At 43.5% G+C, this 14197-nt stretch overlaps 4 protein-coding genes across 4 annotated transcripts; 2 read left to right on the plus strand and 2 right to left on the minus strand.

Annotated features, from left to right (window-relative positions):
- Positions 1-229: 229 nt before the first annotated feature.
- EAE98_003271 (uncharacterized protein) lies at positions 230-1580 on the minus strand (the record flags this gene model as incomplete). Its single annotated transcript, XM_038950891.1, has 3 exons — positions 230-796; positions 873-1108; positions 1175-1580. 3 exons carry the CDS (start codon positions 1578-1580, stop codon positions 230-232), a joined length of 1209 nt encoding a protein of 402 aa, XP_038812355.1.
- A 2698-nt stretch (positions 1581-4278) lies between these two features.
- On the minus strand, positions 4279-5313 carry EAE98_003272 (uncharacterized protein; the record flags this gene model as incomplete). The annotated part of the gene is made up of 1 exon (XM_038950892.1): positions 4279-5313. The coding sequence occupies one exon, from the start codon at positions 5311-5313 to the stop codon at positions 4279-4281; it is 1035 nt and encodes a 344-aa protein (XP_038812356.1).
- A 2419-nt stretch (positions 5314-7732) lies between these two features.
- EAE98_003273 (uncharacterized protein) lies at positions 7733-10537 on the plus strand (the record flags this gene model as incomplete). Its single annotated transcript, XM_038950893.1, has 1 exon — positions 7733-10537. The coding sequence occupies one exon, from the start codon at positions 7733-7735 to the stop codon at positions 10535-10537; it is 2805 nt and encodes a 934-aa protein (XP_038812357.1).
- Positions 10538-11545: 1008 nt separating this feature from the next.
- EAE98_003274 (uncharacterized protein) lies at positions 11546-13265 on the plus strand (the record flags this gene model as incomplete). Its single annotated transcript, XM_038950894.1, has 3 exons — positions 11546-11619; positions 11714-12780; positions 12961-13265. The coding sequence occupies 3 exons, from the start codon at positions 11546-11548 to the stop codon at positions 13263-13265; spliced, it is 1446 nt and encodes a 481-aa protein (XP_038812358.1).
- Between the last annotated feature and the right edge of the window lie 932 nt (positions 13266-14197).

Genomic DNA, 14197 nt, shown 5'->3' on the forward strand with positions numbered 1-14197 from the left:
CATGAAATGGTATGACTTGTATTTAACTTCTATGTGACTCCTCCGAGTCATCTTCAAAATTCCTCTTGAAAATTCAACTAAAGAAATGATTTGAAAATTCGTGTCACGTATTTGACTCGACCGACTGACTCCTCGAGTCATTCTATATCTAGGAGTTCAACCAAGAGCTAACGTAATGAAGAATCATAGTATTGCCGAGATGCAATTTTCAACCACCAAATCCTCTAAGTTATAGACTTTCTATATCCCTTTCTTGTTCTCGCTTCTCCTTGTTCTTGCGTTCTGCAGACTGTGGTGGACACATGCTGTCCTGCATGGGATCCGACAGAGGCATCGGCATCGGCATTTGCGCACCATAGCCATGACCATAATAACCCTGATCCTGCATACCGGGACGAGGATATGTGGGCACACCATATTGGGGTGCACCACGAGGAGGCATATTGTAATCATCATCACTGGACTCCGAATCAGCAGGTTCATCTGGAGTACTACATACTTTAGTGTTGCCGTTTAGAGTTTCGTTTTCTTTGAGCTCGTGTGCATCGGTTTCTAGGGCTTTGAGTTGTCGCTTCGCGCGGCGACGTTTGATGCAACCTGAGATGGGGATGATGAAGATGTTGAGAAGGAGGATGATCCAGAAGAGATGGATGATGATGAGGTAGAGGAAGCCGGGTGTGGTGGATATGTTGAGAGTGGATTTGGAATGTTCCATGGTGTGATTGAGGATGTCGATGGTTTGGTAGCAGAGATAGGTTTGCAGTGCTGCAAGGGCGGCGAAACAACCTGTGAAGATCTGAGGGGTGATATGTTAGGAGCTTAATTTGAAATGAGTGAGTTCTGTAGGGGGGGAGAGAGAATGGGCAACTTACGGACAGCACGAGCATAAGTGTCTTCTTATGTGGCGTAGCGGTAGCACCGAACCACCAGATGAAGAAACTGGCAAATATGATTAGAAGAAAAATGGCGGCGACATAAGAGGCGAAAGCTGGATACGCGTAGTTCTGAAAGAGATCGTTGATCGCCATGATAGGACCAGAGGCATCGTATCCAGGAAGAGGGGGTTTAAAGGTTGAGTTGAGGGAAGGGAGAATGTGATAGGTTAATGCTGTGTTAAAGAAACGTATGTTAGACATGCGTTTTATGACAAGAAAAGGATATTGGGGGTACATACCTTGTCTTGATTGATGACAACTATCCGTTATGTTTACAAGATTGCCAGCTCCAGCAGCAACACCCGAGATACAATAATACCATAGATATATCTTATAGGTAAGATTATCTCCACTTCCATTTGTTGCATTCATCCCTCCACTAACTTTACTAGGAGCAGTGGATGTAGTAGTGAGCGTAAGGAGTTGAAGAGCTCTTTGATGATAGCATACAAGAGCGAGACCAGGAATCATAAGAAGAGTGGTGATCGTAAAGACGCTGAGGGTGGAGAAGTACGAGACACAGTTTTTTCCTGACTGCCAGATTCCTGGCTTGCCTCCTCGCACATTCTCTTTGGGAGCGGCACCTTCTGCTGAGGATGAATTCAAAGCGACCCTTTCCTCTTCGTCTTGGGCTTTATCGGCCATAATTCAAACTGTTATATCTGTTTGACTATTCGAAACTGATTCCTGGGGATGAAAGATGGTTATGTGAGAGAAGATACAGTTGGATAGGATTATGAAGACTTATGGCAAGGAGCTTTAAGTCTACACAAATCATCTTAAATTTCGTATTAAAATGAATCGAGAAACTACAAACTGATGTTATTCACTTCTGCTCAATCTAAAACCCATAGCATTAATGCACATATGTGCAGGTGAATCAGGAAAAGAAAGGCATCCTGAACGTGAAATTTCGATTAGAGGAAAAGGGGCTGAGCAGAAGGTGCCATATCTCGCAATGATGGGATACTCAGCGAGAAAAGACATCTCCTACTGTTTGTAACAAAGAGTTTGATTGGATGAGATGTACCATCAAGTCTCTAACTCCAAATCAAGTCATACACCCCTCAAAATTCACTTAGTCCCATAATCCGCACTCGCGAGTTCATGTGGGCATGTGACGATGAAGAGATTGATATTGAGAAATTCTAAGAAAGGGAAGAATGGCTGTCATTGCTACACAGTGTAAAAATAGAAATAACCAGCAGGGAGGCTACTTTCGCGTCAAATTCAAATAAATGGAGGCCCTGCTTCATTTTTCTCTGTGTACACACTATTTGATTGTATCAAGCTTTTGAGAATAGGTCTTGAAGTATGAACCCGAGTCCATGTGCAAATATAGCTTTGGATGGATGGAAAGATCACACGTGCTGTGTTGGAGTATCTAAAATCATGAAATGTTATTTTCAGGAAACTTCAAAAAGGATGACAATTTTATGGTACTAAACTTCAAACTCTGCAAATAGATGGGCTGATCCTTTCTTTCTAGGAACGAGAACCACAACAGCAGTATTTATGTATATGCTCCCAAATCCAATTCTCATCTTCAACCCTCCAGATGTTTTTCCAGCTAAGCACAACAAAAGCACACAAAGTAACACCACTAATTATTGTAGTCAGACAGCTTACAAATAAGAGCCAAATTCCCCTTACCACCAATATTTTGTTTGACGACGCAGTTGCAGCAACGGGGTTCAAGATTTGTGAAGGCAATTGGGAGATAATTGTCGTTGCCAGTATGAGAAATATAAAGGTGATCTAATTGCACATCTGGGTTAGAACGTAGTGTCAACAGGAAATGGAAGTTGGGTGTCTAACAAGATTGCAAACCGATAGAACGATACATTGTTTCCTGATTGTGGAGAGCTTAAATATGAAGATGATGGGCACTGAAGCGATTATTGACATTGTCGACAAAAGGAAACATGTCAAGAGTCTATTCTTTCCTATCTCTAGAACCCTAGAAACCAAGTCTTGCATTCCCGGTGGGATAATTTGAGGTAATATAACTGTAGAGTCGTCAGGTTTTATCATTTTGTGATTTCTTCGAAACCAAACAAGATACTTATATCTGACATACCTGAAGGCTGCACGGAGCATGTAATATTATGTGCTGCCGACCCAGACTGGCCGTGAACAAGGCAGGTTTTCGTTACGTAGAATTTTACATGATCATGAGTGGAGGGATTTGTTTCGCCGCTCTTGATACCATCTTCTAATTTGAGAATAAACAGGCCAGAAAGCGACACGAACATGAAGATCGTAATGAACAACGGTATGACGAGACAGTACAGGACTAGCCCAGCAATCCTGATTTTATGACGGCGCTGAAACAAGTTGAGCTGCATTTCGCGTATGTTGAGTGCTTTAAGGTTTGAAATTTAAAATGTGATAGGTGGATTTTTGTAGTTTGAAGAATGAGAAATGAGATGCCAACGTACATGTACGATATAATGGCGGTGCGTACACCCCCGTGGTACGAATAAGTGATTCACGACTTTCGTTGCGTAGAGTCATTCGACAACCAAAGAGTCATCATAATGGTGGCACAGCGATTGCCCATTATACAATTGCCCTTGCAAGCCTTAAACCATTAAGGATACATGGCATTCACCTAAAGCAAATTACCAAAATCCTGCTCAAAATCCTGCTCAAAACAACGAGTAAATCAAGGGGTCTGGAATAGGTATGATCAGATCTGAACGGATACGTTTTATTATTTGCCTTCTGAAATGTTGATACGACCCTGACGCCCTTCACATGCAATGTGGAATGAAAAGCAAGAAACGATATATCAGTAAGATCTTTTGCACTATGATTGATTGATATTTATCAAGAAGACTTCTCGAGATTTAGACAAGTAACGGTATATAAGAGGATGAGTCAAGTGAACCGTGAAATCCACCTAGGTAGACGCACAAATCGATTGCTTCATGCAGCTATTCCACCGCAAGTCAGCTTCAGAACGAACATAGCACCTCAACACTTCACGAGAACGAACTTCGATTCTCGAAGTCAAGAACTGTTTCTTGTTTCTTGTATCACAAACAAAAACATCTACGACGATGTACATGTTGCTGCTGAAATGATACAAGTGGCTATGCTTTGAATCCAAGCTTTGGGATACATTGATACTGACCTTTGGTTAATGAAAGATCGGCAAGAGTGTAGAAATAGGTGACGGTTAGTGTTATAAACCAGGGGTGTGGGAAAGAACTTTTGTGATAAAAGTAAGCCTGTTGCAAAATCTTGGTGTTTGAATATGGCTCTGAACTCTGTGCTCATTCTTCACTAAGAGAATGTTTACTACCATATCAAATCTCTTTAATTAATATTTGTACAATCATCCACTTAGCAACGGACTTAACTCATGCCATCTTGTCTCAGCCAGCTCCAAAACATGCTTCATCTCATCCTTTCCCACAGTAGTTCCACCGACTTTTGACAGGCCCAGTATTTTTGGCTTGTCTGCTTTGCAATCAACAACCATCGTGATTGACTCGTCACACAATCCCTCCTCAAATGTATCCGGATCTGCCAATATCCAGAATTTCTTATCCTTTCCGCGCTTTTGCTCTTTTGCCCTGAATACTAAAAATGTGACAGCGATTGGCAGTCCTCTCAAAGTTAATTTTTTCGACAATGATACCTCGTCATCGCAAAGTATCATCTCCCGATCCGCGTCCCAATGTGCCTTTGGTAATCTCACGTTCCTCAAAGCAGATACAACAGCGGCCCAAGCAGCATCAAGTGGATTTCCATCGAGCGAAATGAACAAAATGTCGATGTATAAAGTCCAAAATGCCTTGACTTCGGGTTCGACAGACTCTGGTTCTTCATCATCTTCCATTCTATCCTGCTCGCTCAGATCTGGTGATTGATACCAAATCCTTAAGTCCTCATCATCTACCATGCGCGAACTGTGTAATAATGAATATATTCTCGTGCTTAGGCTTTGTGCCAATGTGCTCGGTGGTTGACCAGGTAAGAATGCAGGCGAACATCCTGTAGCTAGCTCGATGTTTGGGACTAGTAAATCCAATTCTTTTGCTTCATTGTAACCTGGTCGCGACGAGGGAGCGGTGGTGGATTTATCGACTCGGTACGTTCCAACATTGCTTGCAAGTAGAATTTCACCTCGAACTCCGCAGACAACAGCAGTGTCTCCTATACGCACGACTGCACTACCTTCAGCATGTGTGAGTGATCCGGTATTGATGTGTGGAGCGCGAAATTGAGTTGGCGATCGACCGTTTGCACGTTTTGATGAATTGGTTGGAGAGCTTGGTTGGAGATGTGCAAGAAGGTATGGGTGAGGAGAGAGCTTTGCGAAAGTCTCGCGAGGAAATGAAAGAGTGGGTTGAGCTGTAGATGTCATTGTTGAAGGTTGTATTATCTATCCACTCCAAATTAACTATCACGAGGCGGAAGCTTTAGTTTATCAATCAAATGTCGTCGGCTGAACTTTTTTTCCTTTTGGAGCTAAAATTACTAGTTGCGGCTGTGGCCGTTTTACCTTAGCCAATGAAAGGATCGCTGAGAGCTAGGCTGTAAATTTGATAGGACGAGGCTGAGAATTGTCAATGCTGGTTCTAGACTGCCAATTTTTTTTCTCTCATCCATTCATGTACCATAGCACCACATGGTTACGTATACGGAGCAGTGCAATTCTCGCATCTCACCGCTCTTGTTTTCGAATTTTCAGATTAAGACCTGAAGGGAAGGTGTCATATTCGGTTCAGAGAGAGACCTTCGTCAACTTTCGTACCTCGAGCGTACCTGCAGGGAAGAGACAAGAGATAAATGAGGGGTGTGAAATTGTCTCAGCTGTCCCCACTACAGCAGCAGATCAGCCCTTAGTGCACCGTGAAGGAGATCAAATAGAGGCCCAAGGACTAAGATAAGTCTAGAGTAGATGTCCTAACTGGGCCACTGAAATCAGTTTCCTCTTTTCGCAGACGCAATCTTCATGGAAAGCAGTCAAATTTTCTCTCCATCACAAATTTTATGACTCGGTTTTGCTAGGAAGTTGACTGTCATCGACTGCCGATCATGTTAGTTTGGAGACGGGTATCACTGATAAGCGCTTTCCACCTTCGTTCATTCAATGACATTGGAGGTTGAATATTCCATTTCAAGATATAGCTCTGGGGTCTAACGGAAATGTATCGGAGCACATGGCTAGATTGAGTCAAAATCAAATAGTTCTCCATTGTGTAAGTTTTCAACTCCCAATTCGACGATAGTATGCACACATCAGTCAATACTGGCAAGCTATTCGTTATTGTCTTTGTGATAACGAGTAGAAATTGTGATGAAGCGGCAGGAGAAGTGTTGATGAATCATGAGCGGTTCCAACATGTTATACCTCAACTTCCTCCAATATCCCTAATATCGGGATCTCATCAACGATCAGTTATTGAGTTTACGAATTCTTGAAGATGATAATTGGGTAACGGCCATGAGCTTCCTATCAAGAATCGAGTTTATCCGGCAGAAGGTTATACAAATGTGACCTGAACTGTGCAACCGTACCAAGCCGGGGGATATTGAAAGTTGCAGGGGCCCCTATCAGCAACTAAAACGTAAGCGAAGCAATCAACGTGCGTCTGTTGGCGCTCAACATGCACTGCAACCTTCAGAAAAATTGACATACGCGTGGTGGTTGGTTGAGACAACTACAGAATCATCACAAAATTTTGCAAAATTACACAATGGCGGGGGGCACGTTTTTTATGTCTCATTGGAGAAAGCCATCCTTGAAGTTTGATTGGCCAATTCCTTTCGGACCATAGGAAAAATCTTGGCCCTCAACTCTGCTCAACGATGCCTTTTCAGCATGTGTCCTCGGCCATGCATGTGTATCACACTCACAATGCTGAGATCGTGCTGCATAGATTACCCTTCTTCGTTTACTGTTGGGCATAAAGCAACATTGCAATTAGTCACATTGAATAGCCTTCGCGCAAGTATTGTTGTTATTAACTCCTCAGATCATTTACGCACGTCCTTGAAATTCTTCCCTCTGTATATCATTTATTAGGCGGGAATCACTTGCATGATATTCGATAACGGAAACCGCGGCATCTTCCTAGATCAAGACAGGCATATCCGTTTTGGGGTCCAAATCCTGGACTCGCCGCCATCATCCTGGGGGTGGCACGACCAATACCAATATAGAACAAGCCGCAATTTCTGCCAACAATTACCAATAGCATACACTATGTTCCATCAATTTCACATTGCCACCCATCATATCAAAGTATAAGGGTATTAAAGATTTTCGCTTTGATTTTGCTAGCTCTTTCTGTCCCTGAACGCCATTTGGTTCCGGGTGTGCGCATATTTCGAGGTGACCGGATGCAATAAATCAGTGGTTGCAGGTGATAAGGTGACGGATTTACTCCACCTGCAGGAACATTGTGGACCTTGGCATACTAACTATCGGGCATTCCCCACACCGGTAACTTTGTGATATTTCAATATATCTAGCCCTCTGAGGCTTTACCCGGAGAACTGTATAGACTTGTCGTGTCTCGCTTTGGTTTGGATCTATTTAAACGTTTATCATCACCATTTTACGTTTAAAGCTTTTGCGTCTCTTGAGAAATCTGGATTTCTCTTCAGCTAGCAAATTCGACATCTCCGAGACGCACCGAATTAGATAAATGACATTACGCTTTGCAAAACTCGATGTTCGTCATATATGCTAGATTTGTCCATTTGGGGTCTCGACCGCTTTGAAACTGATCTGTCGATTTCTTTGTTTGGGAATTTGATCCACCTCCAGATTTACAATGATTGATCTCACATCAGAGGGAGTATCTGCCGTAGGGGCTGCGTCTCAGGCTGTTCAGAGTCTCGCAAAACGGATTTACATTCCGTTCACGGCTACTAGTCCTCCTGGCTTGATCGCAGCTAATACGCTGGACCCATGGAATAAAGCTGGGAAGTACGCGCTCGCATGGACTTACTTTCCGGTGATTATAGTCTGTCTAGTCGCAATAACTAGAGCATATCATCTTTGGACCGACAAGCTGCGACAAGCATATCACAAAAATGAAGTTGAGAAGCAATTAGTACGCTACTATCAACAACAGCAAGATGAATATACTATGACGAATATTCATACTGGGGAGTCGGAACAGCAATTCTTTCCAGCGACGACTCTTGATGAGAAGCCATACATCGCTGTCACAAAAGGGTCTCATTGGTCATCAATACCATTGATAAATGACACATTAGCATTGTTTAGATGGGTGTTCTATCGCCCAATTCCAGAACTCCGATACAAGAAAAAGCTTATCACCGCATTTCCATCCTTGGCGGTTGTCGCCTTGCTGATAATTGGCCTTATCTTTGTAACACTCCAGTGTTTCTTACCCCAACCTCTCTATTGGGAAAGCATTCGCTATGGATCCCCCCCACTGGCTGTTAGAGCAGGAATGATGTCTGTGGCGATGACCCCATGGTTGATTCTCACAGCCATGAAGTCCAATCTAATATCTTGGATAACAGGAATAGGCCATGATCGGCTCGGCGTCTTTCATCGATGGGGAGGCTACTTGTGTCTCTTCTTGGCTCTTGTGCACACGATTCCCTTTTACATACAACCTGTATGGGATGATGGAGGAATGACAGTTTTTGGGAAACTTTTCCCAGCCAGCCGTGGCATTATCTATGGGACTGGAATCGCTTGCCTGGCACCACTCGGATGGCTCGTTATTGGATCCTTGCCAATCGTCCGAAGGCTCGCATATGAACTATTCGTAGTTCTCCACATCCCCGCAGCGGTTGTCTATGTGGCAATGCTGTTTTGGCATACCAATAACTATCTCACTTCCTGGAACTACCTTTATGCAACCGTTGCCATATGGGCCTTAGCTTATCTTACACGTATTGGTAACTTGAACTGGGCAAAACCATGGAGAAATTCATTTTTGATTGGTGACGAGGCTGCTATCACGCTGATGGCTGAGAACGCAATTAAGGTGACCGTTCCAACACAAATGACGTGGAGACCCGGTCAATACGTCTATCTCCGTATGCCTGGAATTTCCATATTCGAAAACCATCCTTTTACCATTTCTTCTCTTTGCAGTGAAGACTTCCCATCCGAGTACGGCGAGCAATATAGGGACTGTACCATGGTCTTCAGACCATTTGGAGGGTTTACTAAGAAAGTTCTCGAAACTGCTACCCACAATGGCCCCTTCAAAACATATCGTGCTTATCTGGACGGGCCATACGGCGGTATGCAACGAGAACTTGCCGCATTCGACACTGTCATTTTGTTCGCTGGTGGGAGTGGTATCACGGCAATCGTTTCACAATTACTAAATCTAATTAAGAGGATGAGGGACGGTAAGGCAGTCACTCAAAAGATTGAAGTTGTGTGGGCATTAAAAAGGCTGGAATCTATGGATTGGTTCAGAGAAGAGCTTAGAATTTGCCGGGAATATGCACCTCCTGACACTATCAATTGTCAATTTTTTGTGACGACTGCAAAACGATACTCAAAGAACGATGTTGCCGGGCGAGCTCAGAGACCGCTAAGCACAGCATTCCACGATAAATTAGACGGGTTTGTGGCGGGCATTGCTTCTAAACGAAACTCGGCTCTCATTCGTGATGAAGCTCAAGGCAATGAAGAGAGGGAAAGAGAGTTAAGAATGGAGGATGAAGATGCTATAACATCATTACCACACTCGAAGCATCTGCAGCCAAGAGTACACCCCAATGTACAAACTTCATTTCCCCCACCACCCACAACAGAGTCTAAGTCAAAGAACTCAGAAAAAAGACGTTCTCTGTTAGCGGCGCTCTCTCCAGATTCTCACGAGGCCACTCGGAAATTCTTGTCGCCACTAGGATTTGCTACTAAACCACAAAGCGATTCTAAAGAATCATTCCATTTCCCAGTACCTCCACAAAAGCTGGATGCTCCTCATTTTCAATACGCTCCGCCTTCAACGAATTCCAATCGAGCTAGCTTTGTTCCTGATACAGCCCGCAATAGTTATAATCCTCAGGACCATATTGACGATCCAGCAGAAGCGTATAATCCTGACATGCAATCTTCAGAGGAAGGTCAACTCTCAGACCAATTCGCACCTCGAGAATTTGCTCCCACACCTCCAGCAAAAGACACACCGAAGATGTCAAGTGAGGTAGAAATTACGGCCTCTTTGAAGCCCTCACAACCTGCACATTTGCGGCAGAAGTCCGAGGAATTAAAGCTTCAAATTCCACAGTCAAATTTTCAACATAACATTCCAGATCCAACCTTTGACTTTGGCTTCCCTTCAACACCTACCTTGTTCCAGAAGAACCTGATGCGTTTTGCTTTTGTTGCACCTAAGAAGAAGGAGGGCTGGACTACTGAATATGGTCGACCTGATCTAGGATATATGTTGAAAGAGATGGCCACCGGAGGACCTGACGGGCATGGTATTTTTGGGAGGAGAACATGCGTTTTTGTTTGCGGCCCTCCTGAAATGCGCATTAATGTAGCAACTACGGTGGCTAAGCTGCAAGCGGATATCTGGGGCGATGACAGTAAAGACGAAATTTTCTTACATACGGAGAATTATGCCATTTAATTTGGATTAATTTTGGGCAGGTTGATTGTACGGAGTGGATGACTCTACGATCAACATATTTTTGACGGACGGCGGTGTTTGGGTCAAGGGGAGAGGGCCAGAATCCCAACATATCTTATACCAATGGCATCAAGGCGGGCATTTGTGGGCATCTCTGTTTGGAGTACATACCCAACTATTATTTGTAATCTATCGCAGGCTCATCAGTCGGCACTGTTTATAATCTCAAACAATTAATGATCACAAACAACACATTCCTGAATTAACATTTGAATTTGTGTGCTACATAAGATAAGTGCCTAGATGCTGTGTAAATTTGCGGCAAGATTTATGCGGCAGCAATGCAGTACAACGAGGCCTATCAGGTGAATGGACGACCGTTAGACCTGACTATCCGATGGACAGGCAAATAGCACGCTGTAGCAACTATATCCATGTCGGCCAGAGAGAGGTACGGCTTTTGTATGCCTTGAGATTCGGAACCACGTCAACGTGTGTCGTTATACTGCATATCGACAACCTGCAGCATCTGCGTCTGCAACTGGAGAACCTCGAGACCCAATCTTCACAATTATCACTGATTGAAAACCCGTTCTTTTCATGCCTGATAATACCCAAGGCGCCGAAATAAATTCCAGCCTTTTGAATATTTTCCCTTCGTCATTTGATATGTAGCACACCTTTACGAACCGCTTCCTTCAGAACATAGTTTCCAGAGCAGTAGATACAGGACGCTGAATTGGTCTTTCGTCCAACTAGAAAAATCTACTGAAAGACTTTTCCGTACGACCGCATCTTCATGAGAAATGAGAAGATTTGAATTGTGTCGGACGACTGATTGAAAAAAAGGAAGAAAAAAAGTTTCGCGAGAAGTTTATCAAAGCTCAAGATTTCAGACGCTAAACTCTTTTGAGCTTGGTAAGGTTTTAGCGATCAGGCTAGTGAGCTCAAGGATTGACCCACCAAGCTTCAATTATAAATTGCACAAACTTTTCGTAATCGAGAAAAATGGAATCATTGAGCGAAACGCAATGGGACTTGGTGATTGAAGGAACTGGTTTGAAGCACTCGTTGCTTGCCTTGTAAGCTCACAACACTCCACCCCCTGTTGTGGAGCTTGGTCGCGGAACACGCGGTAATCTCAGGAAGGAAACTAACTAACATAGTACCATAAAGAGCCCTCTCTCGTTCAAACAAAAAGATATTACACGTCGACAATAACGAATACTATGGAGACGAAGAAGCAGCCTTTAGTTTGCAAGAAACAGACGCTTGGGTGAAACGATCCCATACCCAGAGCGGCACATCAACTTTCAGCAATGCTTCTGCAACGTACAACTCTACCCTCAAAGAGAAGTTAAGCTTCTCGAGAGCATACAATCTCACCCTTTCACCACAAATAATATACACGCGATCACCACTCCTATCTGCCCTTGTATCTTCAAAAGTCTACAAACAACTCGAATTCCAAGCTGTCGGTAGCTGGTTCTTATATGATGATGCAGCACTGAAACGTCTGCCGTCAGGTCGAGAAGATATCTTCCAAGATAATAGTATCGATAATCGCGCCAAGCGATCACTGATGAAATTCTTGAAATTTGTCGTGGATTATGAGAATCAAGTTGAGGTTTGGCAGGGCAAAGCTGATATGGGATTGTCACAGTTTCTCGCGGATGAATTTAAGCTTCCCCAGAACTTGCAGACACTCATTGGAGCCTTGACCTTGTCACTCGATACACTTGAGGGAACAAAGGTAGAATATGCGCTGCCGAGAATTCAGAGACATCTGACATCGATTGGCGTCTTTGGTCCTGGATTCGGAGCTGTCGTTCCGAAATGGGGTGGTGGCGCTGAAATTGCGCAAGTCGCGTGCAGAGCTGGTGCGGTAGGCGGTGGTGTGTATGTTCTGGGGACTGGCATCCGTGGTACAAACCGCATTGAGGCTGAAGGTGTCACTACATATGAAGTCGATTTATCGAATGATGAGAAGGTTAATTCCAGATATATTACTCGAATCGATCATGATGCACCTCGCGTTGGAATCCGGGTTGCCAAAGCTATGACCATTGTATCATCACCTTTGGCATCCCTTTTCACTAGTACAGTGGAAGGCTCCCCGACCTCTGCCGCATCTGTGATCGTTTTCCCAGCGAAAATTCTGGTAGCATCCGATTTCAGTCAGGATTATCCGGTGTATATTATGGCTCATTCTAGCGAAACTGGCGAATGCCCAGCAGGTCAATGTCAGTATCACCCTTTCTCGTATCTACCCACACACGCATTATATGATGAACAAACTTTAAAACTTATCTACATTGTCTGAATTCCATTGAAGATAATATAAAAACTTTCTGATCATTTTACCTCCATTTCCAATTCATTCACACGCTTTTGCATAAACAAACAGCTGACAATTGATTAAGGCATCCTCTACGCCACTACTCTCCTTCCTGAATCTTCGACCACACAGGCCGGAAAGTTCCTTTTAGATGATGCCATCTTCAAGTTTCTTGCGACAACAGAGGGTGATAGTGGGCAAGTGCTTTACAGCGTATACTACGAGCAGCAAGGAAGCAAAGACAAGCTAGACCTCTCCTTCAACGATCAAGTCCTAGTAGATGTTGAGGAGGAGTGGAAAAGAATTTCTGATGGGACTGAAGAATCGCCATTCTTGGTTTTTGAAGAACGTAATGGAATGAGCGATGATGATGAGGGCGCGGAATACTGATGGACTATCAAGGTGTTGTGGGGTCGTTTTTTGGGAGCTCATGAAGCGCTTGTAGACTCCAATTACGAATATGATGATATCATGAATTTTGCAGTCTACTTCCTCGATGCCTTTGTTCCTCCGCGTGATCTTATGCTCTTCCAAATTTAGATAAATCATTTGATGGCCTTGTCTAACACGTCATGGTGACCAGAGTCCTGGATGTACAGACTCAAAAATGTTTTGAATCACTTTTCCACAAATTTTATACATTGTCTTTGCTAATTGTTCTGAAGCTTCCTCTCTCTTCAATATCAATGTTTCCACCATAGTCTCTTATAAAACAATAACTCGGTCCCACTTAGAATTGCAGTCACCGCCCCTGATAACTGCTGGTTTCTTAAGTAAGAAACTAACGTCTTGCTAACCACCTTGTGTCCCGACGAACTTCAAAAAACTTGTTTTCAACTTTCACGTTGTTTTTGCGAAGTCAAATCAACATCGCAACAGGCGTTCACTATGCACATAAGAAAATGGCGAGTTGTTGTATTCTTAGTGGAGGATGAAATGTCTCGGTTGTGTACTATCACTCTCTTCCCTTGGATTTTTAGACTTTTGTTGATTTGAATCTCTGGAGGTTATTGCCTGATGGATATTTATTCGTTGCTGTCACTTTTCTCCTTCTCACTAAATAATAATTCATATTTCTTCTTCACCTTTCCTGGCAATGCCAAATGGCAGCTAGCTTGATCTGGCGTCAAAGTGCAGGCTTCTATCGTCCCAAAAACGACGATAACGATTTTTTCCTAGCGAATCACATTGTATCCACTAGGCTCTTAATTTTTCGGTGGTATCAGACAGGGTAACATTGAGGCTGACTCCAGGTTGAGGTAAGCCTCTGCCTACCCCACACGTTGGATATACTTGATCTTACTGACCATTTTCTTCGGTCA

The sequence above is a fragment of the Botrytis deweyae genome (assembly GCF_014898535.1).
Source record: "Botrytis deweyae strain B1 chromosome Unknown BDEW_006, whole genome shotgun sequence".
Taxonomy (NCBI): Eukaryota; Fungi; Ascomycota; class Leotiomycetes; order Helotiales; family Sclerotiniaceae; genus Botrytis; species Botrytis deweyae.